The sequence below is a fragment of the Acipenser ruthenus genome, chromosome 16 (assembly GCF_902713425.1).
Source record: "Acipenser ruthenus chromosome 16, fAciRut3.2 maternal haplotype, whole genome shotgun sequence".
Classification (NCBI taxonomy): Eukaryota; Metazoa; Chordata; class Actinopteri; order Acipenseriformes; family Acipenseridae; genus Acipenser; species Acipenser ruthenus.
Window position 1 is genome coordinate 24,974,762 of NC_081204.1, and position 27,213 is coordinate 25,001,974.

At 37.8% G+C, this 27,213-nt stretch overlaps 1 protein-coding gene across 6 annotated transcripts in view; it reads right to left on the bottom strand.

The window, feature by feature from the left end:
- Nucleotides 1-27,213, bottom strand: part of LOC117412343 (protocadherin-11 X-linked-like) — a 275,702-nt gene that overhangs the window by 239,896 nt on the left and 8,593 nt on the right. For 4 of the 6 annotated variants that reach the window (XM_058989135.1, XM_058989137.1, XM_058989132.1 and 1 more), the window contains exons 2-3: nucleotides 22,574-23,164; nucleotides 10,836-13,322 (exon numbers count right to left, since the gene is read on the bottom strand). In XM_058989135.1, the coding sequence (XP_058845118.1) occupies nucleotides 10,836-13,322; nucleotides 22,574-23,113 (3,027 nt within the window). In that variant the 5' untranslated portion in view covers nucleotides 23,114-23,164. The remainder of the gene's footprint in view (nucleotides 1-10,835; nucleotides 13,323-22,573; nucleotides 23,165-27,213) is intronic. The other 2 variants (XM_058989136.1, XM_058989134.1) reach the window with 1 other exon arrangement.

Consider the following 27,213-nt stretch of genomic DNA (forward strand, 5'->3'; position numbering starts at 1 on the left):
ATACGTTTAAGGAAAAGAACATTTAACCACCCAGCTGCTTATCCCGCGATTTCCACGTGGAGTGCAAGTGAGTCCAAATTTGTCACCCATGAGAATAGCGTACAGGGGGTTATACGTGCATCTGTAAAGTTTAACACGTCTTTATGACGTGCTTCACTGAATAAATAAGCAGGCTATATGGTAAAATTGTCTGCAGTTTTGTTTTTCATTGGCAGATGGCAGCAGTCCCTAAGAAATGTGCTTGACAGACCTGCTCCTCTGTAGATAACACAGCTGAGAGTGAAAAATGGACGACTGCATCTATAGAGAATGAGATGAGGATATTTATTTACATGGGGTTGTAACGAATCCTTGTCTGGATTGGTACTGGTCAAAACAACCTATTCATTCACAGATAATAATGCATATAACAGCGATATACACCCATACCTGAAATTGTGGAAGATACAGTATATGACGTGATTGAAAATTTGTGACACAAGTTTTCTGATGTATATGTGCTAGATAAAGACGTTAGCATTGATGAGAGTTTGAAGGGTGTCTGCTTTGAAATATATCACACAACGATTAATTTATAAAAAGTGATATGCCTGAACAATTATTATAATGTTATTATAATGCTGCAATTGTAAAAAATTGTGTTATTAATACTTATATAATGCTGCCATTGGAAAGCAAAAATATGTTATGTTGTGATCTATATAGTTATAATGCTACAATTGTAAACATATTGTTTTTATTTTGCTATTTAATTTCTATTGAAATTATATATTTACATTTTTCATAATAATAAAAAAGTGTGTGTTTTAAAAGAATATGGCAAAAATTGTTTTGAAAACTGTCCAAATTGCTTATTTGAGGGCTAAGAGTGAAAAATCTGCACACAAAAAAAAGACAATTTTTAACACGGAAATTGCCAAAATAAATGGGCAGCTGAGTGGTTAAATGTATTTTAGAAATGTATTTTTGTGTATACAAATAATTGTTTTATAAATAATTTAAAACGAAAATCATTTTGAGGTAATGATATATACAATCTGCATTATAATAATGTTCTGTGCATTTATATAAAAAATATTATTCAGAAAAGATCCTTAATGATGGCACATACTAAGATTGTATTGGTGAAGTATGGCTTTGGAACCAGCACATAAATATGCTTTTTTTAATTACTGTGTAATTAGGTGTCAATCAGGAAGTTAATGTCAATTGTAACAGCGGATTGTTTAAAAAACGACACTTGTACTGACAAAATAATGTATATCGTTGTGCTTTGTGACGGTAAACAGAGCATGGTGTCTGAGGGAACACACAACTGAGAATTCAATAACAGAAGAACGGGCCAGTGCAACCATGCAGAGCTTGTTAGCCAGAGAAAGAGGCTGCTATTTATATTCTGATAAGAAAGCTTGAGACACCATGGAAGAAAATGTGGATATAGATAAGATCTGAAATGTAGTGCAGCAAACCCAAATGGAGAAATCACACTGATTTAAGCAACAGGAAATTTAAATGTAACCGTACAGTGCTGAAGTATATTATATTATTATTACAGAGGTACTTGTTTCATCTGTCATGTCTGTAACTATAGCTCTCAGTTAAAAAGGGACCTAGCAGAAGTATTTGCCAGGGTAAATAACCTTCAAAATCACTGGTTGTACAGTAGGTTTGAGGGAGATACACTAATACAGCTTCTGAGATGACAACAATCGTATGTTTTAAAGGTCTAGCATTAAGATTTGAAATCCGTTTCCCTTATTATCTTTCTCTTAAAGTGCTTTTGATTTTTGATCTGTTTTTACATACTCCTCAGCTTTCAGTTCTTGCTAAATGGAGAGTGTCATACAGAACTGAGAAAGTATTGCATAACTTAGTGTAGAGGTGGTCAACAAAGAACATTCTAGACATGGACCTGGTTCAAATTATGATCGTAAATAAATACATATGGAGCATTGTAACAGGGGAGATCTGTGCTGACTGTTTGGCGCATGCATGGTTCTGCAGGAAGAGGGCAGCAACCCGTAAGATCCGCCTGTCAGTCATGGCAATGACACAGAGAGGTGGGACGAGGGTGTGTGGTCTCTCCCTCTCTCTGAATGGTTGGGAGGCGGGCCTTGGGGGATTGCTGGGCCTATAAAATAACGCTCTGTTGTTCCCTCAGGTCGGCCCCTATAGGACAAAAAACGAGCGAGCAGAAGCTCTATTGCTGGACCGAGAATGGCCGGAGAAAGAAAACAAAATAAAATAAAATAAAATAAAATAAAATAAAAATAGGGGTAGTGGAAAAAACATTGGCAGGCCCCAAAAGTACAGACTGTAGTCTGAGAGAACAGTGGAGTGTAGCGACGGTCGGAGAAACGCTGCAGAGTGCAGCACCTTTATTTTATAGTTTTGTTAGTAGTGTTTTGTTTTCCCTTTTTCTTTGTGCCTTTTGTTTTCATTATTATTTTGAGCACTTGTATGTGCACTGGACTGTATACCGGTATTGGTAACGCTGTGGTCCTGATTACTGTTGTCAGTATTCAGGCTGCGGACAACAGCGCCCTCTGTGTGTAAAAATAAGTGCACCTCAGCGGCATTACAAATAAAGTTTTGTCTCCTGTGTGTCAGTGAATTGCCCACCACCCTTCCACAAGTATGTACAAGATTATAGTTGCCTCTGGATGGTTACATCTCTACAAGAGCTTTGAGTTTCAAGTAAAGCTATGTTTCTACCTGCCACCGAGACTGAGAAGTAATTTGAAATCAGATGTGTTAATTTCCACCAGCAGTAGATTGAGATTAAACTGATTTCAATTGGGTCTCTGTCAGGCCCAGTTGGGAGTATGGGCTGGCAGAGCTTGGATGTCCAACTTAAACTGATGATGAAAGTTACCTCGAGTTGTCAATGTAAAATATAGGGTGAATGTGAAGGCTGTGACTATATTATTCTGTCATACATATTGGAGGCTGGTTAAGTAATTTAATAAAACGAATCATACAAAAACGTGAAACATACAGGTTATCTCTGACTTGTGTGCAATGCCTGGCTGCAGATGGGATTGTAGATTTGAGACTTCAGATGGAACTGGCTGCAGCCCCACCTTTTATGAGATTGAGTTTTAAAGACTGGTTTCATGGTACGATGGAAATGTGTCATTAATCCGATCTTAATCCTTTGCAACATATTTTAAATCCAGCTTTGCTTGACACAGCATGGAATCACTGTACAAAACCATTTGGCAAATCAGTTGAATGTTGCTTCATTACAGTTTCTCCTCACAAACAAAGCACAACCTCTGTACGATGATTCATTCATTATCTATTCGTAGTACTGTACGAATATTTAACTCAGTGGTACTGGGCTTTAATGTTTAAATACTTGTTATCCTTGTGGATCATACTGTGTTTCTGATAAAAAAACAATCCCTTAAAAGCTGCTGGGATTCTCATGTGGAAATTTTTTTTCTTAATGTATTTGTTTCTGAAACTTGAGATGAAGTTCACCACCAATCTGAATGATTAGAAATCACACATCATAATAATGCCCGTTGCCATTTTTGTTAATGTTAAAAAAAATTATTTAAAAGATAATATTGCTCTCTAAAGGCCTCATTCACTAAATGGCGGTAAATGACCAGAATTACCGCATGGCAGGGGGAAAAAGAAACAAGAAACAAGCAGACAAAATATATTTTTTAAAAACAACCTTGAATGACAAATTCAGCATCATTTTTTGTAAACCTTTAAAACGTATGTTGACACATTAATTACAATGACCGTGTAATTCCCATTGACTATTTTGCCTTTAATCCCAAAATATTAAACATGGGAGAAACGTTAACTGCAAACCTGAAATGACAAAACTGAAGCTTTTGTGTTTTTCTTTATAAAAGACACTTTAGGGAGATACTGTCATCTGAGTGTGTCACTGTTAGGCACGGCTCGACAATTCAGGATTTTTTTCATGAAAAAACATTGTAATATTTCATTGACCAGCCGTAGTATCGGTATGTTCTCTGCACAAAGGCTTCCACTCATATTTAAATGACTCGAACGCGGTACTTTTTCCACGTGCTAGGTTGCCTGCCAGTGGTTAGTGAATACAGCAGGTGTACAAAGCACGCAGTTAAAGGGGCTTACTGGAAAACACGTTACCCCAATTTAGTGAATGAGGCCCTGATACTGTTTTGTTGTGCATGACATTGACAAGTTGGCCATATATGGAAAATGTGGAATTAAAATTAAATAAAATATGCAACTGGAATCAGGAGTTCCAGAGAACAAGTAAAAAGTCCAATGGGTTCTAATGTTATTCACCAATAGTTTAAACACGAGTCTGACTGTATGGATCATAGGTAGAGCCGGTTATGCAATATACATGTAATAAAGCAGTTTGAACTGCAATACTTTACAGTGAGTTGAACAGATCTCCTCCACTTTTGTGTGTTGCTGTCTGTAGGCCAAGTAGAAACATTGTTTTATGTTAACTGGATAGAAGTTCGAAACACATCTTAAAAGCAGACAACTGAGCAGCTGCTAGGCTGGAGATTATCAGGGTACATAAAATAAAAAAAAATGTGAAGTAGAGAGTCAAACCCAAGGCATAGACTGCCATTGAGATTGGGAGAAAAATACTCTTAGCTCACTGTGAGAAGTAAATCTTAATTAAAATTAAAGGAGCAAGGTTACCCCTGTTTTGGAAAGCAAAAAGAAGCAAAAGGGTTTTACTGTAACTAATAGATGGAGTAGCAGCTGCTTACAAGTGTAAACACTTGATTATTTCTTTGAGTTACTGCCTTCCAACTTGTGCAGCTTTAGTCAAAGATGCTGTCTTCTTAATAGCAACAATTAGCTGCTAAAACTCCGGACACTGCATCTTAATTAGTTTTATTTTTATTTTTTTTGCTTCTTAACTTGACTTAATACAACAAGACACCTTTTTAAGGTTGTTCAGGTATTTGCTGTCAAGAAGTATTCTCATTCTCTACATAACAAAGTGAAGCTTTATAAACAAATTATGATCCAAACAACATGTGGGCCATCCAACTTCTGCGCAGATCTGCAGCTGGCTGGAACTAAATTAAAATCAGACACCTTCAATTCCAGATATATAAAAGTGCATTGATGCATTTCTGTGTTATATTGTTGAAGCTTACACTGCTCAAGAAGTACTGTAAGGTATCAGTTGTTGTAGGTCAGCCTTCTCTATTTAGGTATTGTCAACTCTGAGTCGACTATATCAGTGAAATGGATGGTAATCCTGTGGTCATATAAATGTGAACTTGGAATCTGCTATGTGTATGAAAATTCTGATTCCAAAATGTATAATGTATATTATGTAAAAATATAATGTGTAAACTATTCATAATAAAGAGGTGGCTGTAAGGGAGGGATTTTTTAATGCTAAAACCTTATGTTTTGTATCTTATATCACTGACATGAAGAAGGCTACAAGGCTGAGGGGGGTAGGCAGTCATAAATTGTTGCTGACAACACACTGCATTTACATCTATAAGGCTGCATAGGTCAGAACTGCAAGTGCGGCAGTATTTCTCCACATGCGTTTCCAGGCCTTGTAGCTGCCACTGCCCGAATCTCTATTGACCTGCTTCAAAAGCAAACTATACAGCAGCTGAGTGCAAGCTTGATTCGCTGCTCAGATACGTGACAGAGCTTAGTTAAGCTTATCAACCACAAGACATGATAAACACTCACAAACTTCAATAATAATCCTACATTGTATGAATTAACCCATGTTCCAGAATACTGTGCATACATGCAGTGAAAGTAAGTAAAAGAGTCTGTGGTTTCTAGTATATTACATATTTCCTTCCATGCGATAAAGGGTTACCATGCTCTTTAAGCAAAAACATGTTGTACAAAAATAACTAGTAATTTAGGTATGCAAGGTTGTGTAGTTTGCTCTTCCATTAAAGGTATAACATGAAGATCCAAAAGTATTGCATTTCTGAAATAATCCACTTTTGAATGCAGGACCTGAGAACTGCAGATTAGTTTAGCACGGACCCAACACTCTTGAGTTGTTTATAGCACTTAAAAACATTTCTCTGTAATGAGACTGCAGTGTGCATTCATATAATTGATCAACTAGAACAAAGGATGACATCACAGTAATGGTATAAGCCTTCAGTAAATCACTCAATGACCATACAAGGACATACTCATATAAAATGTTTGGCATTTTATTGTCACGGCGTCATATGTCTGGGCATTAATAATGCATATGCAAAAGGCCCAATAATAATATAGGAGGCAAGAAAAAGAGTGTGTTTATGGGAACGCCACAGAAGCTATCGAGTATCCTTCCGGCTTTAAACATACATTCTACTGTTTTCACAATATTTAAATAAAGTTTAAAACCTAAGCCACTAAAACTGTTTAATGCATACAAACCTGTACTGTATATAATCCACAAAAAAAGTAAATACATTGTGAATAGAGCACTTTATTATAAAACAAGCAAAACAGTTTTCTATAAACATTTTTTACAACATTGTGCACTACGTACACAGTATCGTTATTTATATTCAGGGGTTCACATTACTTTTATCATTAGGTACCAGCAGACATGGTTTGGTACTCACCAAAATTAGAGGTCATTATCCAAGTCGCTGTCTAGCTCCACCTCAGACAGTTCAAACAATTGGGATGTCAAGGATCAAGGTTGCAAATTTAGAGCTAGATTCACCAGGTTACCTCATATAGTGCAAGCAACATTAAATTCTGACGCCATGTTTAATTTATTATTATTATTATTATTATTATTATTAATATTATTATTATTATTATTATTATTATTATTAATTTGTTAGCAACCATAGATGATGATAGTTTCTCATTGGGTCTGGACTACTCAAATGACCCACGCATACACTGGAGAGAAGGTTTGTGTTGAGTGAGAAGTTGTAAGGGGCGCTTGATTAGGACGGCTCTCTTTCAAAACAGTTTAGCACCAATTTTCAAATCGATTTGCGCCGCTGTCAAGGATGCTGGGTTCAGGATCAAAGGCTTCAGTGGTCATCTTACACATATGAATATGCATCAGGGCAGAAAGGCATGAGGTTGATAGGCGCGATCAAAATGTTCAGATGTGAAAACCCACGCTCACAAGCAGCATTGCTTAATGGCAGTGTTAGAGACAACAACATTAAGTGAAATATGGGGACTGATATTTAATTATGGTCAGCGATAATAAGCTCAGTTACCCAGAGATCGTTAACAGATCCCAGAGACCTTGAGACAATACAATATCGGGAGGTTAGGCAGGTATGGGTCACAGCCAGATAATATATGCTTGACCTTGTAAGCGTGAGCACCCTCGCTGACTATATGAAAAATGCTTTCCTGTTAAAAATGTACTGACATTACGCATTTACATCTTATAAACAATACGGAAGTCCACATTTTTTTTTCTATTGGTTTGCATGCGTACCTGCATGCCAGTTATGTGAACCCTTGTTTAGATTATAAAATAGATCCAATGGAGTTAAAAGTAAATTACTCAGTTTCTGACAGATCTGTATATTATTTATGAATTTGACAAACTAGGCAAATGTAAACCTGGCAAGGTAAACCAATCTGACAAGCAGTAAAATCAATTCCAAAATCTCTTTTTCCAAAATCAGCCTTGTAAAAGGATTATAAATAATGTGCTGTGACATTACATTGGCTTAAAAATAAACAGTATGTGAAAAAGGAATGAAGATTGTAGGTGTGTGACAGAGAAATAATGGTTCTTGGTTTTAGATCTCCCTCCCGACCTGTGAGGGCGCTGTGTAAAGGGAACAGAGTACCCTGGACTGGATGGCCCGATAATTCATTCCCAGGGTTTGGCGGTAGTAGGCCATCTAGAAAAGAGGCGGAGCTAAGGTACACAAAATCATTGACCCGAAAGGGAAACGATGTGGCACCCGCGGATTGGAGGCGCACTCGTTAACCAAGGAGTCATGGTTGATGATACACAAGGGGACGTAGTGATGTCATCTGTTCCTTATTATGGTTACGCTGAAACCGGAAGGGCCTGTGTATTATTATAGAGAACCGTGAGTGTTTTGTTTGTTCTGTCTGCCTGTCTAAAACTCTGTTATTTGTTCATTGTTCACTAGACTAGACAGCTAACACAATCCAGAGCTTTGGACTTGGGCCAGCACCAAACCCAGACATCACTGCACCATTGTTTCATATAATAAATTGTACTTCACCACAAGCACTGCAGCACTCACTTTGGACTGGTGATCATGTGTGTGTCTAATTGTGTTTAGTACTGTGTTTATTATTTGCAACCCTTTATTATTACTGAGCAATACGCATTTCGTGTGTATTGCCAGCCCTCTATTATTTACTGCTTGGTAATCAGACCATTGGATTATAAATAAATGAACATTTCACCCGTACTTTGTTGTCTGTCTGTATCATTGGATTACTGCACCTGCACTGCACCTGCTCTACACCTGCGCACTATTTAACACTTTGCCACAAGGTGTCACCTTTCAAAGGCTCAGATGAAGCAAATTAAGTATTTATAAGTACAAAACACAGCCTTTGAACACCAGATATCAATCAATCAATCATATTTACATTTACTATAGCGCCCCATATACACGTGGAGCGTCTCAGGGTGCTTTACATAGCCAGCAAAGGAAAAAGCAAAAAACAAACACTTTACAAAATCTGCAAAAAATAAAATAAGAAAAACAGAGAAAAAACAATATATTACTATAAGAATTTTACCTAAAGACCCGAGTCTGCTAGATGGCTAAAAGAACGCGATCCATACGTGGCAGTTCGAATAAACGGGACACTATGTAGGTCAGCCTCCGCAGACCGCAGCACCCGACTAAGAACATAACAAAGTATGAGATCAGAAAGATAGGAGGGTGCCAGGCCATGTATGGTAGTGACTGGTAGCCAATGAAGAACGGTACCGCTAAGGAGGTATCAGTAAGTAGATCACTAAACAATGTTTTCTAAAGCTTTGCCGTTTTTTGACATGTCAAGCTACAGTACATAAACCGGCACTTCAAAATAGAATCAAGGAGATTGATGTGATGAAGTTTACAAGGATGAAATTCAGAGGTAGTACACATAAATATGTTAATGTCCAGTGCAGGTAAAGTTATTCATTTACATTGAAACATATGGGTCTGTCGTGAGTGCATGGGCCATTTGGCAGACTTGGCGTATGAATAATTGCTGAAACTTCCACAAAATAATTTATTTGTGTTTGGTAAATAAATAATCAATCAATTAAATACATACATAAATGAAATTTCAGTGGTGTTCAGCAGCATAATGACCCATAACAGTTTACATCACTGTACACAATTAAAAAAAAAAAAGTTATAGCTTAATTACAGTCAGAATTACAGCTTAAAATTATATTTTAGGATGCTATTTGCTTCCAGGTTTGGCAGGTTCCCTACTTACTGTAGATTAAACATTGCAGACAGTAAAAGTATCCATACTATATAACAGTAAAAAGCACTGACAATACAGTACAGTGCTATTACCTGTTTAGCTGAACAATCTACCTTGTTTCCTCCTATTCAAATCGCCCTGGTCCTGGAAGTCTCCCTTGCCCTTGATCTCTCTGACTTGAGTTATCAATCTTATTATAACATGTATTGCTTTCAGCTGGGAAGACCCTGGCCTTTTACCGGGAAAGCAGACCATCATGGATGCTCGTCAGTTTATTGTCTTTTCTCATTTATATTTATAACCTCTCTCTGGTCTTACTTATTAGGCCCTTTTGAATTTTGCACTTCATCCAACAAAGGATATGCTGCACATGTACATCTACTGTACAAATAACACATATTGATACCTGTATTTACAGCCACCTTAACTAATTGGTCACCTGCTCTTAGCAGCTAGTATACCCCAGAAGAGATTTTCATGGTTCAATACAAGTGAAAGTCAAGAGAGAGACCTTGAAAATGTGAATTCCCTTTGGTGACCGGTTGGTTCTGATGTTCACTGTTTGTACCTGCAGTGCAATGCACTCTTTAAGGTCAAAGCTTAAACATAACCAAACCAAAACTGGAGAGCTGTTATAATCTGCCTCAAAGTTTCTGGCAAGCTATTGTCATTTATTGCTTTGCCCATAAACGAATTCCAATTAGTACCTACAATTTCCTTCAGCCACTCAAACGTAGTCCTTTATCATTGCCTGAGTCAGTTTTGCTCTGTTGTAAATGTCAAGCAAGGAGCTCTTAAAAGCCTGAATGTCGATGCAATCTTCCTGTCAGGTGCAGCATTCTCATCTGTTTGTAATATATTCGTGTCTGTCTGAGGCAGACCTTGAAAATTAACCCCTTTCCAAGAGAATCCAGATATCCCAGGAACTGGTACCATTAGCACTTAATGTATCCTGCAACGTTTTTACTTTGCACCTGGCCTAGATTGCTAGATTCTGTGTGAACACCATGCTGATAAGGACACACAAAGCTCCTGCCTCTGCTTCTTTTCTGTTTTTGTCAATGCATAACTGCTACAGCACTGCCTACACTGTGTGCACTTCTCTCTCCCTCTCTCTTCCTGCAAGCAAGAAAAAGTGCCACAGTGCCACCTACAGAAAAGATCTCCTCCAGCCTCCATCACTTAACACTCACTTCACCTGCAGCTGAGAAGCACTGCATTCTAATGTGTGCTCCCCCTAACACTGATGAATAGAATTCTGCTTACATTTCAATACCTCAGCCAAGCATGACCATTTGAGTTTTTAATCCCCCACCCCACCTGAGAAAAATAGAGAGGGAGAGAGAAGGAGTAGAAAGAGGGGAATAAAAAGGAAGAGTAGAGGGAAAGGAAGGCAGCTAGAAGCTTTGGTTTACCTGGCGTGTGTGAATGGGCCCGGTGGTCTTGAAGCCTCCCTGGCAGCTGCACTCAGAGACACTGTAGGGATCCGAGCTGCTTGAAGAACACTTGGAGAGTGAGTCGCAACCCACCACAAAGGTGTTATCCAGCGGAAGCTCCTGAATGACATGATGTTTCTTGGGCGGGACCGGGGTCTCAGGTTTGATCTGGAAGGTGGGCTGAGGGGAGGTGGACTTGTAATGCTTAGCCAAATCTGGACTGTCCGGTTTGAAGGTTGAGGGTGTGGTGACCCAGTTGTACTTTCCCATAGTCTGCTCTTCCAACTCCACTGGGAGGTCCAAGGTTCCATTAATGTGCTCATGGGCCGGGTCATCTGGCTTAGATTCTTCTATGGTGACAAAGTTCAAGAGGAGGCTCTTGGGAGACCTCTTCTTCTTCTTCTTTTTCTTCTTGGTTTGCCGGTTCTCCTGGTTAGGGGACACCCACTCGCCACTCTGTTTGCTCTTTTGCACCACTTTGTGCCTGGGTGTTTGTCGGCAGCGCACCAGAGCTGTGACAAATATGACCAGAATCACTGTCATGGTCCCTGCAATGATTGCAATAACTACTATGATGTACCCATTGTTCTGGGGGGTCACCATGCTGTCACCTACGTTCCGATCCAAAGGAGTTTCCATGCTTTTATACACAAGCTCTTGAATGTATGTGACATTGGCCACAGTTTCATTGACAAACAAATGCACTAGAGCAATGGCATATAACGATTCAGGCTGCCCCAAGTCCTTGACTTTGACTACAAGCCTGTGCAAGCCCTGATCTGCAGCTACAATCTTTTCTTGCAATGTAATGTTGCCAGTAATTTTATCAATGGAAAACAACCCCCTAGCGGCACCACCAATGATGCTGTAGTGAAGTTCTGCATTCATGCCAGTGTCATTGTCTATAGCAAACACTCTTGTCACCACAGAGCCTGGGCTGGTGGTTGATTTGACTAAATCATAAGAGTGGTTGGAGGATGGGATAACAAACACAGGCCGGTTGTCATTTATATCCACAACATTGATGGTGACCTTGGCAAGCGAGGAACGCTGAGGCCGACCTGCATCTACAGCCTTTACCACAAAGGTGTAAGAGCTTTGCTGTTCTCTGTCAAAGGTGATGTTGGGCTTAATAACTCCAGTTTTAGGATCTATGATAAAGTTGTCTCTGCCATTCAATATGGAAAGGGTGATAACTGCATTATCTCCAGAGTCCACATCCGTTACTGTGATCAAGCCCACTGTACCATACAAAGGTAAGTTTTCGGGCACATAGAAGTTGTATTCATTGTGGGTGAAAGCCGGACTGTTGTCATTTTGATCCTGGACCATCACCATCACAGTGGCGTTGCTCTGCAGAGAAGGGGAGCCATTATCCTTAGCCACAACCGTGAAGGTGTACTTGTCCTGCTTTTCCCTGTCCAATCTGCGCACCACTGACAGGATTCCTGACCTGCGGTCTAGATTGAAAACTGAAGGGGCGTCATATCCCAGGGAATAATTGATCTCTGCATTACGCCCGCTGTCCGCATCAGTTGCGCTAATTTTTGTCAACTGAGTCCCAGGCGCATTATTTTCTGGAATGGACAGTCCTATAACTGGTTGGGTAAAAGTCGGGACATTGTCATTCTCATCTTTGATCTTTATCAGAACCATAGCTGAAGTGTTGAGTGGAGGCTTTCCCGAATCGGATGCCACAATCTTAATAGCGTACTCCCTGGTTGTCTCATAATCCAGAGGAGCCGCAGTCTCCAGCAAGAACTGATTGTCAAAGACAGGTTTCAATCGAAAGGGAACATCATGGTCAGTGTAACAAGTGACTTTCCCATTCAAGTCAGCATCCTTGTCCATCACTGTAATCAGAGCGATTTTGGTGTTGAGAGGAGCTTTTTCTGATAAAAGGACTGTCCCATTGATGGGGTTGATGATATACCTTGTGTCTATGGAGGGGACATTGTCATTGATATCTGTAATGTTGACTGTCACTATAGCTCTAGAAGGGGTAGAGCTTCCATCACTAGCCAATACTGTCAATTTATGAACTGGAGACGCTTCCCTGTCTAGTGGTTCTTTAATAGTGATCAATCCAGAGGTACTGTCAATATTGAAGAGCCTTTTGGCAGCATTGGAAATTTGGTTGCTAAAGGAAAAGTGGATCTGTGCGTTCAAGCCCAGGTCAGCATCCGTAGCATGAAGTTGTGTGACTGAAGTACCAACTGGGGCATTTTCTGGGATGCTCAACTCAAGTTCACTTTCCTTGAACACAGGGCGGTTGTCATTGACATCTGCAATGGTCACTTGGAGGATGGCAGTGCTGGACTTTGGTGGTGACCCTCCATCTTCCACCTTGATCTTCATGACAAATGTGTCCTTCTGCTCTCGATCAAGGTTCTGCTGGACAATCAGCTGTGGCCATTTGTCTCCCTCTGGGGTTTCAATGATGTCCAGTCCAAATTCACTTACACTCTATTGAGAGAAAAACAAACACATCCATTTTTTAAATACATTATTTCATATTATTAGTTCTAATCTAAACGTCAATCTTTCTGAAAACTGAGAATGCCTGTGTCTGTGTATGTGCAGGAATGGCATAAAGTTGCCTGGGGTATATCCACACATGCTGTGGGTATGAATTTATTAATTTACAAACAATCTCTTGTCAATGAAAAGGAGTCCACGGGCAGTTCATAAGTGTGTGTTGGAAAAGAAGTCAAAGAGCTAAGCCACACTTTAAAATTCATTGCGAGTCTGCACAGATTTAAGATTTTTTTCCTAAAGACGAGTAAGTCTTCACAACTATAAACCTTGAGGGAAATGAAAACAAATGCAAGAGAAACTAGCTTTGACTGTGCAAAGTACCATATTCCATCGAATTTAAGATGCAGCCCAACTTTATCACCCTCAATTTGAGGAAAAAATAAAACTTCAAATAAATATGCATTTACAAAGATACAACCTCAATTATGCTTAAAAACAGTGTTGTTGTAGATTAACCACAGAGCTTGTTTATTGTGCTGCGCACTGTTATAATACTTAAGATGGCGTCTCTGTCGTACACATTGTGGCAGTCCTAAGGGTTTCTAAAAACGCAGGGTGTGGGCATAGTTGGCTGTTGGATAACACAGGGGAGACTGCTGAATTTAAAACAATTTCTTAACAACTAAAAGAAAGAGGAGCAGCACATTAATGTAAACAAAACAACCTGCATATAAGTGATACTTTCATGTAGCAGCTGCTGCAAATTGATATTTTGTTTTGTTTAGTTAAGAACTCTGTGGAGCTAGCTTGTTTGTGTCTGGTCATTTTTTATATTATTTGACGTAAATTAATTTAAAGAAACAAGTGCTATGATGACCTATGTTTAACTAACTATCAACAAAGGGAGTTATCATATAGGGGTTCTCATCTCCACCCGTTTTTGCTAAACTGGAATAGATACATTTTGCTTTTTTTGTGTTTTTCTGTGTATGTGTGCACGGGGCTGGTGTGGTCATTATTCAGTGTTGGGATTAGGATACTGTTCCGTAGGAACCACCAACCGTCACAACATACCACTACTCACTGGCATCCCAGTAACCCAGCAACCACAACAGCATTGAAGTACGGTGGTATTGCTTGGAATGTCAAAAAATATGGGGGTCTGATCAGCATTTCCGACCTGTCCAAGCTGGTACTGTTTGTTAGAAATGCTGAAATTGTAAAAGCTTCTCTTGGAATTCCTCAGGAAGCTTGTTTTGTCTTTTATCAGCAGTAAAAGTCACGTTGCTGCTTGTGTATTCGGCCTTTGTTGTCTTTTCTCGGCAGTCAGTTTGCTGTTTCTGTACTCGGGTAGTCACGTCTTTTGTTGGCGATTTTAATACATGCATCACTATACTGTACTCTAATTTAAGATGCAGGGTATGTTTGAGAAGCAAAAAATTGTTAAAAAAAAACGCAAGTGCTAATATATACTACGATTTCCAACCATCTCTGTGTCAATGCTAAGCCCTTGCCTGCTGATGTCACTAATGTTGAAGAGCTTTCAATCTGAAACCTTTCCGTGTTAAAACAAAAAAAGAAAGTCTACTTTCAGACTTCAAAAGACTCTAGGCATGTATTTTTAATAAGATGACACATGTTTACCTACCTACACTAATGAAATGTATTTTAATATGTCTGTGCTCAAATAATTTCTAAAAAAATGTGTAAATTAAACAATATACAGGTATTTAATCAAAATGTCAGATGTATGTCAGGCAGCAATATACATCAAAGCAGAAAGTTGCAATATCACATTTAGAAGTAATTTTCATTTAAAATCATTTAGTCAGCACTTGCAAGTTCTTAACATGGAGGAGCTTCCCCATCTTTTGATGCAGCAGCCCAACCTACACTGTTCAGTGTTAGCACTCTCGAGCACTCTGCTTTGGAGTTAAACACATAGATATAACAAAAGGGCAATAGATTACAATCACCCTGACACAGAAAAAAAGATACATTAACTATTTTCCCAGTACTGTGTAGATTTTTATTTGTGCTACCCATGGAAAAAAAAAAGTCGCTGGGGCTCTTCGGACACATTTAATTAGCAACTGATGCCTGGGCCAAAAATTGTCAATTTTATCATTGTTTTATTCAATCTGAAGACAATTGATTTGTAACAACAACTTTGGCAGGGTTTCCATGGAAACAAAAATAAGTCTCACCTTTTTCTCATGCTACTTTGGTAGTACCTTTTGGGCAATTTGGGTTTCCATGTAGTTCTCCTTCCAAATGCAAACAACCTCATTCATATTGAAATATGGGAGGGTATATTTATAAATCTCTGTCTGCAATCTAATTTGGTCTTGCGTGATGACTGATATCGTGCAGCTTTTTTAAACTGGGTTTCCACGAAGGTTGTGTTGAAGAACCGCAAGTGCAGCTTGCCTCATTTTGCCACCAAAAAAATATATTAAAAAAAAAACAAGGGAAACACAACAAAACCACAGACATAGCATTACACAAATACAAAACAAAAAATAAATACCAACACGCTATACTATCAATGTATTATCTCCTAAACATTTTTTGACTGCATATATATTTAATATAAACCTACTCTACACATACATATATAATATGTACAAGATTTCCTACAGAACGGTAGCTTCAGCCATTCTGATCCTTATGGTAGTCTACGAACACAGCTAAAATCCGGCACTTTAGGTTAATGATATGATAAAAATGATCCAGTCAAAATGTTTTGTACAGTACATTTACTGATAGCAATCTACAATATGCTACCCTACTCGCCCACATTTCCCACAACCTGATGTGAAGCTCCCTATTTGTCCTTTTGAACAGATTCACAGTTTTCGCTCTTCTAAAAGAAACCTTGCGCAATGAATTAGGTTTAAGAGATTTTAGTTCAACTCTACAGGTGGAATGTGCGTAGCAGGGGTGTGTTACATCACATTCTCACGACAATGGAGAGAGAATTTGGAGTTTTTAAACTGCATTGAAACCTGGCCTTTAATTATAACCAGGGTAGCTTTGGATACATTCAAAGGAAGCATGAATCAATGGCCATAGGGTTAAGTGAGAGTCATTGCTATGTTATCGTTGCTGAAATAAACCAGCAGTAATTAAAGGAATATAACCACAGATTGAAAATACATTTTTTATCTCTCAGCTATAAGCATTGACAGAATTAAAGATCTTTTTTTGTTTTCTATACTTCAATTTGAAATATGCAGTTTTTCAAAGACAACACTATAGAAGTAAAATGTGTTTCCTGGTACAACATTACTTTGCGTGTTGTAGCGCAATTAAACACAGAAAGTGATTAGAAACCAGGAAGGAATTGTAATTGATCTACAACGTTGTACTTGAAAAATCTGTATGTCCTAAATTAAAATATATAAAAAAAAAAACAATTAAAAAAAAAATCTTAAATACAAGAAAAATGGAGCAGTACGTGCTGATAATGCTAATAAGTAAGAAGATTTACATTATTCATAAATTAATTTTGACAGAGGCACTGGTCCATGATTTATGTGTGTCAAACATTGTGTAAGGTTAATGAAGAAACATCTCCACAGATAACTGCTTTTTCATATTAAACATTCCAATAATTTGGATAATTATTGAAAACACAGAACTTCCTAATCTTGAGTTTTTTTAATCTTCTGGCTAGTCACGGTAATTTTAGAAGATCGTACACTATTTTGTGTCCGGTTGTTTATACTGTAGATGTCCCAAGACAACATTGAAAACTACATAAAATTACCCAACAATGGCACATATTACTTTTTATTTATTTATTTATTTTTAGTGCTAGAACAATTGAAACTTAAAACAGTAGAAATAATGTCTGATTTAAATGATAAAATCTCTTGTAATGAAAAGGTCTTCTCTAACCATGCATGGTATTGCTTTCCGAAGGATGACCTTGGCTTTTTCCAGAGGAATCTTCGATGCTCATGTCTAGGTGATGCAGAAAGCTTTTGAGGATCACAACGCACTGCTGCAGTTAATTGAATCCTCTGCCAGACTAAGTCTTAATGAGAAATGGAGTGTCTCTCTTTTCCTCATTGAAGTTGTTACGTTCAGAATATTTCTGAAAATCCAAATGCTGTGCTAATTCATGGAAAATGCTAACACCCCATACTGTGACTAAACAAGGAGCACTAAATGGTCACTGTGTAAGACTGTGGCAGGACTGAGGCTACAGCATTTTAAAATGTATGCATTGTGTGCTTTGTTGAAAATAATGTATCATATATTTTTTATGTAAGTTTGGCAGGGATGAGGTTAAAATCCCATTCCTACCAAATCCATGTGCAGAATGTGGCTGGGTCTTAATTAATTAATTGATGACCAATTAAGCCCTGTCAGATGGTTTAAAAGAGGAGCCAGGTCCTTTGTTTGGTTAGTTTTTGGAAAGGACTGGGAGCAGCAGATTGTGCTCTCAGCTCTGCTTGGGTGGGAGAGGTTGATTTGTATTTTCATTTCTGTGTTTATTTAAATCTTTTGTTTGTTTAGTTTAATAAAAGTGTGCGAGCGAGCTGAAATGCATGTCGTCGGCTGTGTCTGCTATTCCAGCCGCTGGCCTGCCTTGACAGCAATGGTACTCTACCACAAACAGTTGCTTAGAGAACCAGAGTGTCCTTCAGGTGATTCCAAACCTGACATCTCCCTTGTGCTCAAAAACACCTATTACCTAATCTCAAGTAACATTGTGTATCATATAACACACCTTACTAAATAATACTTAAAAGCTGTTATTTTTGCATTAGGAAGTTAAAAAAATGGATTACTGTCGATAGGCAGTATCTATATCACAAAAAGCCATACTGTGTGCAACTTTGTTTACAGCCAGGACAGTAGCCTATATAAAACTCAACGAATAATCAGTTCATTACAAAGCTTCCCCACTTGTTTTCAATACAACATATTCTTTCATTCAGAGATAATAGCATGATTTTAATTTGATTCATTAAAAATACATTTAAAAAGAAATTGAAGACCACATGGGGTGCATTACCAGTTGTATCTTAAGATGTACACTGCATGCAATAAGAATGTATTACTCAGTTGTGGCTTTTAATCACCTCTTTGAAACCAATAAAAAAGTTTGTACACTACCAGATGCTACAGTATAATAGTATTGTATATTCTCAACAGATGAAACAATTTTCTTAGGCTAATTAAACTAGTCACACTGCCTTTCAAGATATTCTGCCACCGAAATTGCTAATAAAGGCACCCATAAGGCTGGAATATGTGTAAAACATTATTCTCAATTTAATGCAAATGCACATTTGTCTGGCCATATACATAATATTAACAAATTCCAGTCTTGTTCACGTTAATTCAAGGGAGTAGAGCAAAGCAGCCCTGGCTGAGATAAAGCCTTTTTAAAAATGCTAATTGGGATTCTGCTAATCCTTTCAAACAAATGTACAAATGACTAATCAGATTCTAATGCCAGGCCGACTGTTTTTCATTTAATGCAGAAATGGCTGACCTTAGCCTTGTGAATGACATCTGTAGAAACCTTTTCTGAGATTTCAAGAGCTCCGTCACAAATTAGATGGCATGAGGCTACATGGCTATGAAGGGTTTTATTTTTTATGGACTTGTATATCACATCATAATTTATTCACAAATGATACTGGAGGTCAAAAGTGTATTGGTATCATCATTATTTTAGGTTTGTCTTATTATCATTATAATTAATGTAAGTTATTTATACTGAAGGCTAGCATGGATGCCCATCATCAAAAAGGCACTGTAAACACCCTAGGCTAAGAATAATAAAACAGCTTGCGGTCACCAGAGTCAACAATACCCCTTATCTTCAACTGCAAGTACTGTGTGCTCATTAACATCTGCAAATAAATTTTATTTGACAATATTTAAACCATTGCAATGTTACATTTCTATCCCCATTAATAAGGGTTGCAGCATGAGCAAAATAATTCATTATACATTCGTACGGGCAACAAGAATTTAACCAGGACAGAAATTTAGACCATTCCTGGATTGAAGTCAAGGTTACCACCACTGGGATTCTTTAACATTGTTCCATGTGATCTTTTATGAAAATCGACCCAACTCTCTTCTTAGATTAAAATCAGGGCTTCTGATTTTCGGTTTTCACCGATAAAAAACGATAAAACACCCCCGATACAAAAAAGAATTAAATAGACGCATATCCAAAAAACGCTGGAAATGGTTACTCAATTCGTTGACTTGACCCCTTTCCCCATGCAAAATAAAAATAAAAAACCTTCAAAAATGTTTTGACATTGTCCTGACTTGTATCTCGCATTGATTCGCTCTGAATACTTTAAACTCACCCCAACTGCTGAGTGGCAGCACATTCCTACATTTCTATTCGAGGATTGTAACATGCATGCAAGATTTAAAACGAGATTACAATTACTAGAAGCCGAGGAGTGTTCTTGCTTGTGAGATTTAAAGCTATATTACAGTTCCACAGGGAGTATTTACAAGCTCAGAATTTAAAAAAAAAGAATTGTAATTTGTGGTGAAATGTAAAACAATGCCTAAACACACAGAAACCCCAGAAGAATATGGCCGTTACTATAAGGAATTTGTTGTGGAAGACAGCAAAGGAAAGAAGGTACATGCAGTGTGCAAGTACTGTCTCCCCCCATGGAACCGTTGATATCGGGTTCGTATTGTTTGAGTCTGGACACATTGTCACTCAAAAACAAATGCACTCTTTCACTTTAATTACCATGCTCTGCTCGGTTTGGGGTGTATTTACAGAAAGATAAAGCATGATGTCATTTTTTCCCCTGCATGCCATGTGTTCGCATTAAGAAAGAGTTTAGTACTGCTATCGGGGTGGTATTTGGTTAAATGCGTTATACTATATATTCATTCCATCGAAAGTTCCCAATTTGAATTACAGTATTTTAAATTTATAATTTGAACGATCAGCTAGTTTATTTATTTGCTGTGTAATGGCAATTAATTAGACTCGTGTCGGAAACATATCCTCAAGTGTCATTTACACAGCACGTTTGAGTAAGACTAACTCCCTCCCAGCACACACTTGCTTATGCTACCGTACCCAATTCAACCGTGTGTGTATATTCTACACATCATTTTTTGGGTAAATTACATTACTAATGCCAACTAACATTTTTAAAAAATGTAATAATTAAAATAAATAAATAATGCATTTTTACCTAAATTACTACATATATTTAATGGAAAAAATAAATAAATAAAACTCTCAAAACGAGAGGGATTTTTACATTATTCCAATAAACAAATAAAGAAAGAAATGTTTCTTTTAATGTTTATTGTGGACATTCTGCTACCCTGGGCTTGTGAACAAACATCTCTGTGAACTGGTTTTAACACAACAATTTAATACTACCCATAGGCCTTTGTATCTAGCAGTCTACACTATCACCTTTTAAAAAAATTATTTTCATGCACTGAAACGTGAAATAACGTGAAATGTGAATAAAATACAATTCTTAAAACAACAGAAATTGCTTCCCAAATGGCTATGTACATTTCAGCAAACCAAAGTTGACGAATCCTTTTGTTTTAGAAAGACCTTTTACTTGACATCCGTTCAAGATCATTTCCATATTTATTTTCCCTGACATGCAAAACAATAAGTTTGACATCATTTTGAATTTAGTTTGAATACAACAATGACATTTATCTTGAATGAATGCTTTCTGAATTGAAAGGATTTGGTATTGCAAAACACTAAACGCAAATGTGACCTCCAATATAAGCTCAGGAGCAATAGCCTGGTACAATCAATGAACATGTGCAATTCATCGAGGGCATTTACACTATACTCCCAGTCTGGAAGAACTATAGAATACTAGAACATATTTTTAATTTAGTGGGAAAGTTACATAAATGTCCTTGTGAGACAAACTGCAAAATGGAATCTCCTTATTAAATATGTCTATGGTAGGTTATTTAAGCATGGTGTGAATTGCATTATCCTACTTTGGGTCTATATTAAGCTACTGGGATTACCACACAGGTCTTTCATAAAGCACAAATTAGTCTTCTTTAATTCTGTGCTGCAAAAGGCATCCATTAATATTTCTCATTCCATTCTAGTGCAATTAGAGCCTTACCTTAAACCATTTATCACTGCCCTTTTTCCTCAGTCTAATGAGAAGCATTATTATTACCAGACTGCATTGGTCAGGTTTTAAAATAAAAAATAAAACGTTGATTACTTGTCGCCTAAGAACTATCATTAAGAATGTCACATAAAAAGCTGTTATCACATTTGAATAGAATAACAGCATAGTAGCACACTGATAACAACAATGAGAGTGTCATAAGTACATTTACCCCACTATAAAAACCCATCCATGTGTCGTGAAGCCTGCGCAGAGGGCAGGGATCTCAGCATGAGAGCGTGATTGCTGATCTCCACAAGGCAGAGATGTGGCTGTTGAGAAGGGAAATTATCTGTGATGTATTTGAATAACCTTGCAGCCACCATATCAAAGGTTATGCATGACATCTTCAAGCACGAGTAGTATTATTAAAATTACTATCCTATACTGAACTATGCATTATCAATTTAAAAAACAGACACAACACAAGAAAAAGAGCTGTGTCTTCAGGTGGCAGAAGGTGTATTATGAATGGCAACATGTTGATACCAAGGTATTTAGTAAGTAAGTGCTTTGAGTGAGGAAAAATGGGCAATAAAAATGCCCACCCCTAGTCTTGTTGTAAATCATTTATTTCCATAATTAGTGTTGGTTTTATATATATATATATATATATATATATATATATATATATACACCACTGTGGGTGATAACATGCTTTATCATAATGCCTCACTGCACATGTTGTAGAAATAATATTATTTTGCCTACAATAGCTTTCTCAAGGGATAGCATGTTTGTAAGTATCTAATGGCATGGCAAACATTTGAATTTGGTCTTCATTTATGGTTTTAAAATGTTGTTTAGTTACATAGCTTCTGATTTAGTAACAAACAGCACATCTTTATAACTATATACATATATATATATATATATATATATATATATATATATATATATATATATATATACATATATATATATATATATATATATATATATATATACATATATATATATATATATATATATATATATATATATATATATATATATATATATAGATAGATAGATAGATAGATCGATAGATCTATATGAATTACAATGGAAACTCACCTTCACAAGCTCATAGTGCTGTATTCCATTTATACCCACATCAAGATCCAGAGCAGAGGGGACAGGGTAGCGTGAGTTGATGGCTGTGTTTTCTGGAATGGAGATGTTGATAACGGTGGACTGGAAGAGTGGGGCGTTGTCATTGATGTCCTCGATGAGGAAGCGGATCTTAACCAGTCTGAAGACCTCGTCGGGCAGCACAGCCACCTCCACCTCATAGAAGCAGCGGCTCTCGCTGTGGATCCCTGAGCAGACCTTCTCCCGGTCGATGCGGTTGGAGGTGGTGAAAATCTCCCCTGTGTTCTCCTCCACCCGCACCAAGGCCACATCCCCAGTCTTGTACACCAACTTGAACTGGAGTGGGGAAGATAGCTTGATATTCGGGTCTAAGGCCAAGTCCAGGTCCTTGCCCAGGTTCCCGATCAGGACATTTTCTGGTAGCTCTTCTCGCACTGTGTAGTCCTTCTCCTGAGCTCCAGACTGTAAGATGATGCAGGCTAACAAAGCCACATTTAGGAATGCTTTGGATACCAAGTTCATATTCACACAGGGATGAGTGCCTTCTCCTTAAGGCTGCCAAAGTCTGGAGAACTAAAAAAAAAAGAGGGAAAAGCAAATTTTTTTTATAAAAACAAAAGCAGTGGCAGTAGAATGGTTTTGGCATGGTTCTATAGGAGCACATACAGTTGCACAAGTGCTGTATTTCATTGATAGAATGGTAACAAACTTGAACAGTTTCATAACATCAATCAATTGTATGAACCCCCTTCCCCTCTCCTCTATAGGCCAGGTCACTCCTGAAAATAAGATGTCTCTTGCTTAAAAAAGCCAATCCCTTTTTCCTTTAAAGCATGTTCCATTCTGTACATTCTTTTGACATTGACCCTTTGTGTACTTGCCCTGGGTATGAATCCTTCTTCCATTCAAAATAAACAGGAATTTAGTGGTGTCAGCTCAGTCCTCGTGGACAGAAGCCCCTGCCACAAAGTAGCAACACAATTTCTCACATTCAGTCCCTTTTGTTCACATGAGACTTTGCAATGCATGAGCATGCAAGTGTAATTAGTTAATCTATTCAACCATTCACTCACTCATACATTCATTCCTTCAGAGTAACCCTTGGATGTGTTCTTTTTGTGGGGGAAGCTATTGGAGCCATATTGTACCCCTTGCTTTTTTCATAAGTTAAAGTTCTGTATGATCTTTATCAGGCTTATAAACAGTGCCCATATGGGTACTACATGTGAAAAACAACTTTACTGACTCGTAATGTGTTGTAAATTTGATCTCAAGATTATGATATTTTCTAATATGGCTCTTCATAATTACTGTAAAATATATGCTCTCTACCTCAAATCCTGGCTGTGCCTTACTTTCCCTAAATACAAGTTTTTATTTCTTGTGACCAGACTGACAAAAGCCCACATGACAAAAATATAGTACTGCCAACCCCCCTATATTACTTTCCTATAGCCGGCAACAAAAAAAAAAAAAACCACTGTTAGAGAGCAGGTGGTAGAGTAGAGCTGTGCAGTGGCCTTTCCTCACTGTCAGTGTCTGTATGTAATCTGGACTACACCTGCTGCCACAATTAGAAAGTTTAGTCCAGGGAGACCCAGCAGACAGTATTAGGGGGACTGACTGTGACTTACATACAGGTGGTTCAAAAGTCACTTGACTTGACCAGTTTCCAGATATCCAGGGGAAAAAGCATGTGGCAGTAGGGAAATCATGACACAACATGTTTACAGGTTTCCAATGTGACCTCAAAAGTGCTTTGAGATATAGCCTACTGTAGCTCTCAGTGTTTGCAATCATCCTTTCTGTATAAACAAAAATGGAAACAGTATGAAGCAGATACATAGTGGTTACAGTACAAGTTAGACAAAATAGGCTTCTTGCAGCTAATGACGTCATGTTTTAGCTATACCGGTATCTCAGCTTCCAGTGAGTGAGCGGCTTATTTTAAATCCTGTTGTTTACATTTTGTCTGTTGTTGTATTGAATTATTTATAAAGATTTATCACTTGATTTTCATTCACTTGATTTTTTACTTGCTGAGAGAAAAAGGATGAGTTGTACCTCAGGCACAACTGTGAAAACCTTTAATCATCAGCGATGAGAAGAAAATGGTAGTGATCACTATTCGCAGCTTCAGCACAGTACAATCCATTGGTAATTTTGCATTTCCCGTGATAAGAAAAATGTGGCTTACAAATATTCAAAGAGAGAAATTCACAGTCACTAAATGCACCAAAGTTTGCAGTCGGCATTTTGTTAAGAAAGACCTAATGTGGACCTCGGTGTGTGGGACTGAAGAGAAAAGCCAGTACAGGGTCCAGAAGAAGAAATGAACTGTACTTCTGCAGTGCAGTGCCACGATTATTGTTCAAAGCCCGAGCCATCAGCCCTTGATTTGTCAATTTCTACAAACGAGGAGTTGTCAAATGATATCATGTATTTCGAGATAGAATTCCACGGTTGTCAGTCATTTAGTCTTTTACCACGATCTTTCTGATTTAGAAAAAAAGCTTGGTTGCAATGTCAGAACGACTGGCTATTGTGAATAACCTACCTTGAGCTGAATACAAATTAAGATGCACAATCTACAAATAGCATTAGAAAATGGAATTTTAGTTTAATGCATAACATTTAATGGTAAGCAGCACACGGTCAGTTTTTAATAAAGAGCTTGTGGGTACAATCCCCATCTGGAGTCAACCTGGCATAATTCTTAATCATTGGTATGGGATTCCAATTGTGTTAATACAAATAGCTGCAGGGCAATGAGTTATCCAATAGATGCCAAGTCTCTTCTACCAGTAAAACTGGCCATTATAAAGATGTCAAGTGTTCTGTTATACCATTTAAAATAAAATAAAAATGTACAGAAAGCATGGTGCCCTGCAAAATTTTGTAAATCTTAAATAGTACAGTCATACACTGTCTCAGACAAATGTGGAAAAACCCTCACGTGGCGATCAGTCATTTGTGGAATAAACGGCACAGTGAAGTCATTGAGCTCTGAAATGTGGTAGACATGCCACATGATGTACTCCACAACTATCACTGTGGCCCATGTCCATCGCTAATTTATAATAACGAATGATGGAAAACATCACTGGGCTGCAGTGGAAGTTGTGACGATGGGCAGCAAATCATGATGAAACTACCTATCAGCTCTGTGATTAATGCTGTCAAGTCACCAAATGACTATTTAATGGTATTGCATTCTTTCTTGGAACAATCACATTTATATGGCACTTTCCCTGCAGTAAAACATCTCAAAGTAGCACTTTACAGTGCAAGTACTTTTTTGGGAGAAGGTAATTTTCCCTCTGCAACACTTCGTAAACACAGTACAGGTTAAGTGCAATTGTTGCTGGTAGAATGGTGCAAGATTCAGTTAAATAACAGTTGGAAAGGTGCAAAAACAAGTTTCAGAAGTGAAAAACAGTATTCTAGACAAGAACTTTTCCACTGCGCCACCCTGGATTATTTTAAGTAATGCACGAGCTGTTTAATAGGATAAAACAACCTTACTGGAATGCAAACAGAACCCTTTGGGCTGCTTCTGAGAATGGAGCGAGGAAAAATGATATCATTAAATCAGGGAGGATGTACTATTAAATACATTAAATATTAAGGCCATCAGTTGTAGGCAAGCCTGTGGGTACTTTGCACCCTTGAAGCATTCACAGGAAATGGCTTTGAATTCTAAAAGGTACAATGTGAAAAAACCTTAACTTTCTGTTGATCTCATTATTACTTTTTTGCTCAAATGTTCCTTTTTCCTCCCATTAAACCTGCAGACAGTCTTTCACTAGTCTAAGGTACACTCATTTTGTTATTATTATTATTATTATTTTTAAGTAAAAGAAAGCCACAGAAAAGCTGAAAGATAAAAGCAATAACATTTTGCTGTATATGACAAGTACAACACAGCTATGTCAATCTTCCTGGCATTAATTACAGCTGTTTTACATTTGCTATAGGGACTGTTGCTGCAAGTGTGACATTTTTTATTTCAATAACTTATTAGCAATGGGGAAACTAATTAAAACCTACTTTAACAAGACTGGAACTACATAGCCCCCTGCATATGCTCACTGTTGAAAGCTACTCTGTTCAGTATCTGAATTGGAGCAAAGAGGAAGCACAGGCTGTTAGCTACAACGGAAATCTATTTACTTATCTATTCTCATCACATGGCTTTGGCCGGCATGTGGTCTGCATTTTGCTTTATTGCACATTGAGTTTCAATGGCCAAATGCTGTCTTCAGCAGGTTCAGTAGAAGTACAACCCCTGAGGCAGTTTTCTTATAGTCTAGATTGCATACCTTTTAACACAAGCGACCAGTCACCTTTTAAGCGATGCAAACCACAGCACAGGGCTGGTCCCAGGGCCCTCAGATACATAGTACATACAAAATACTACAAAGGCACTTCAAGGGTGGAAAAAATTTCACAGCAGCACTGCTTCTACCTAACACCTACTTACTGTACTATACAGCATACTGTTTGGGCCTTATCGTCTATTTGTGGTGGAAGCTGATGCTTTTCCAGCCTATACTTTCAAACCAGAGTAAAAGGGTACTGGTGACCATCAATGCAAAGATACTAAAGGCTTTTGATGACAT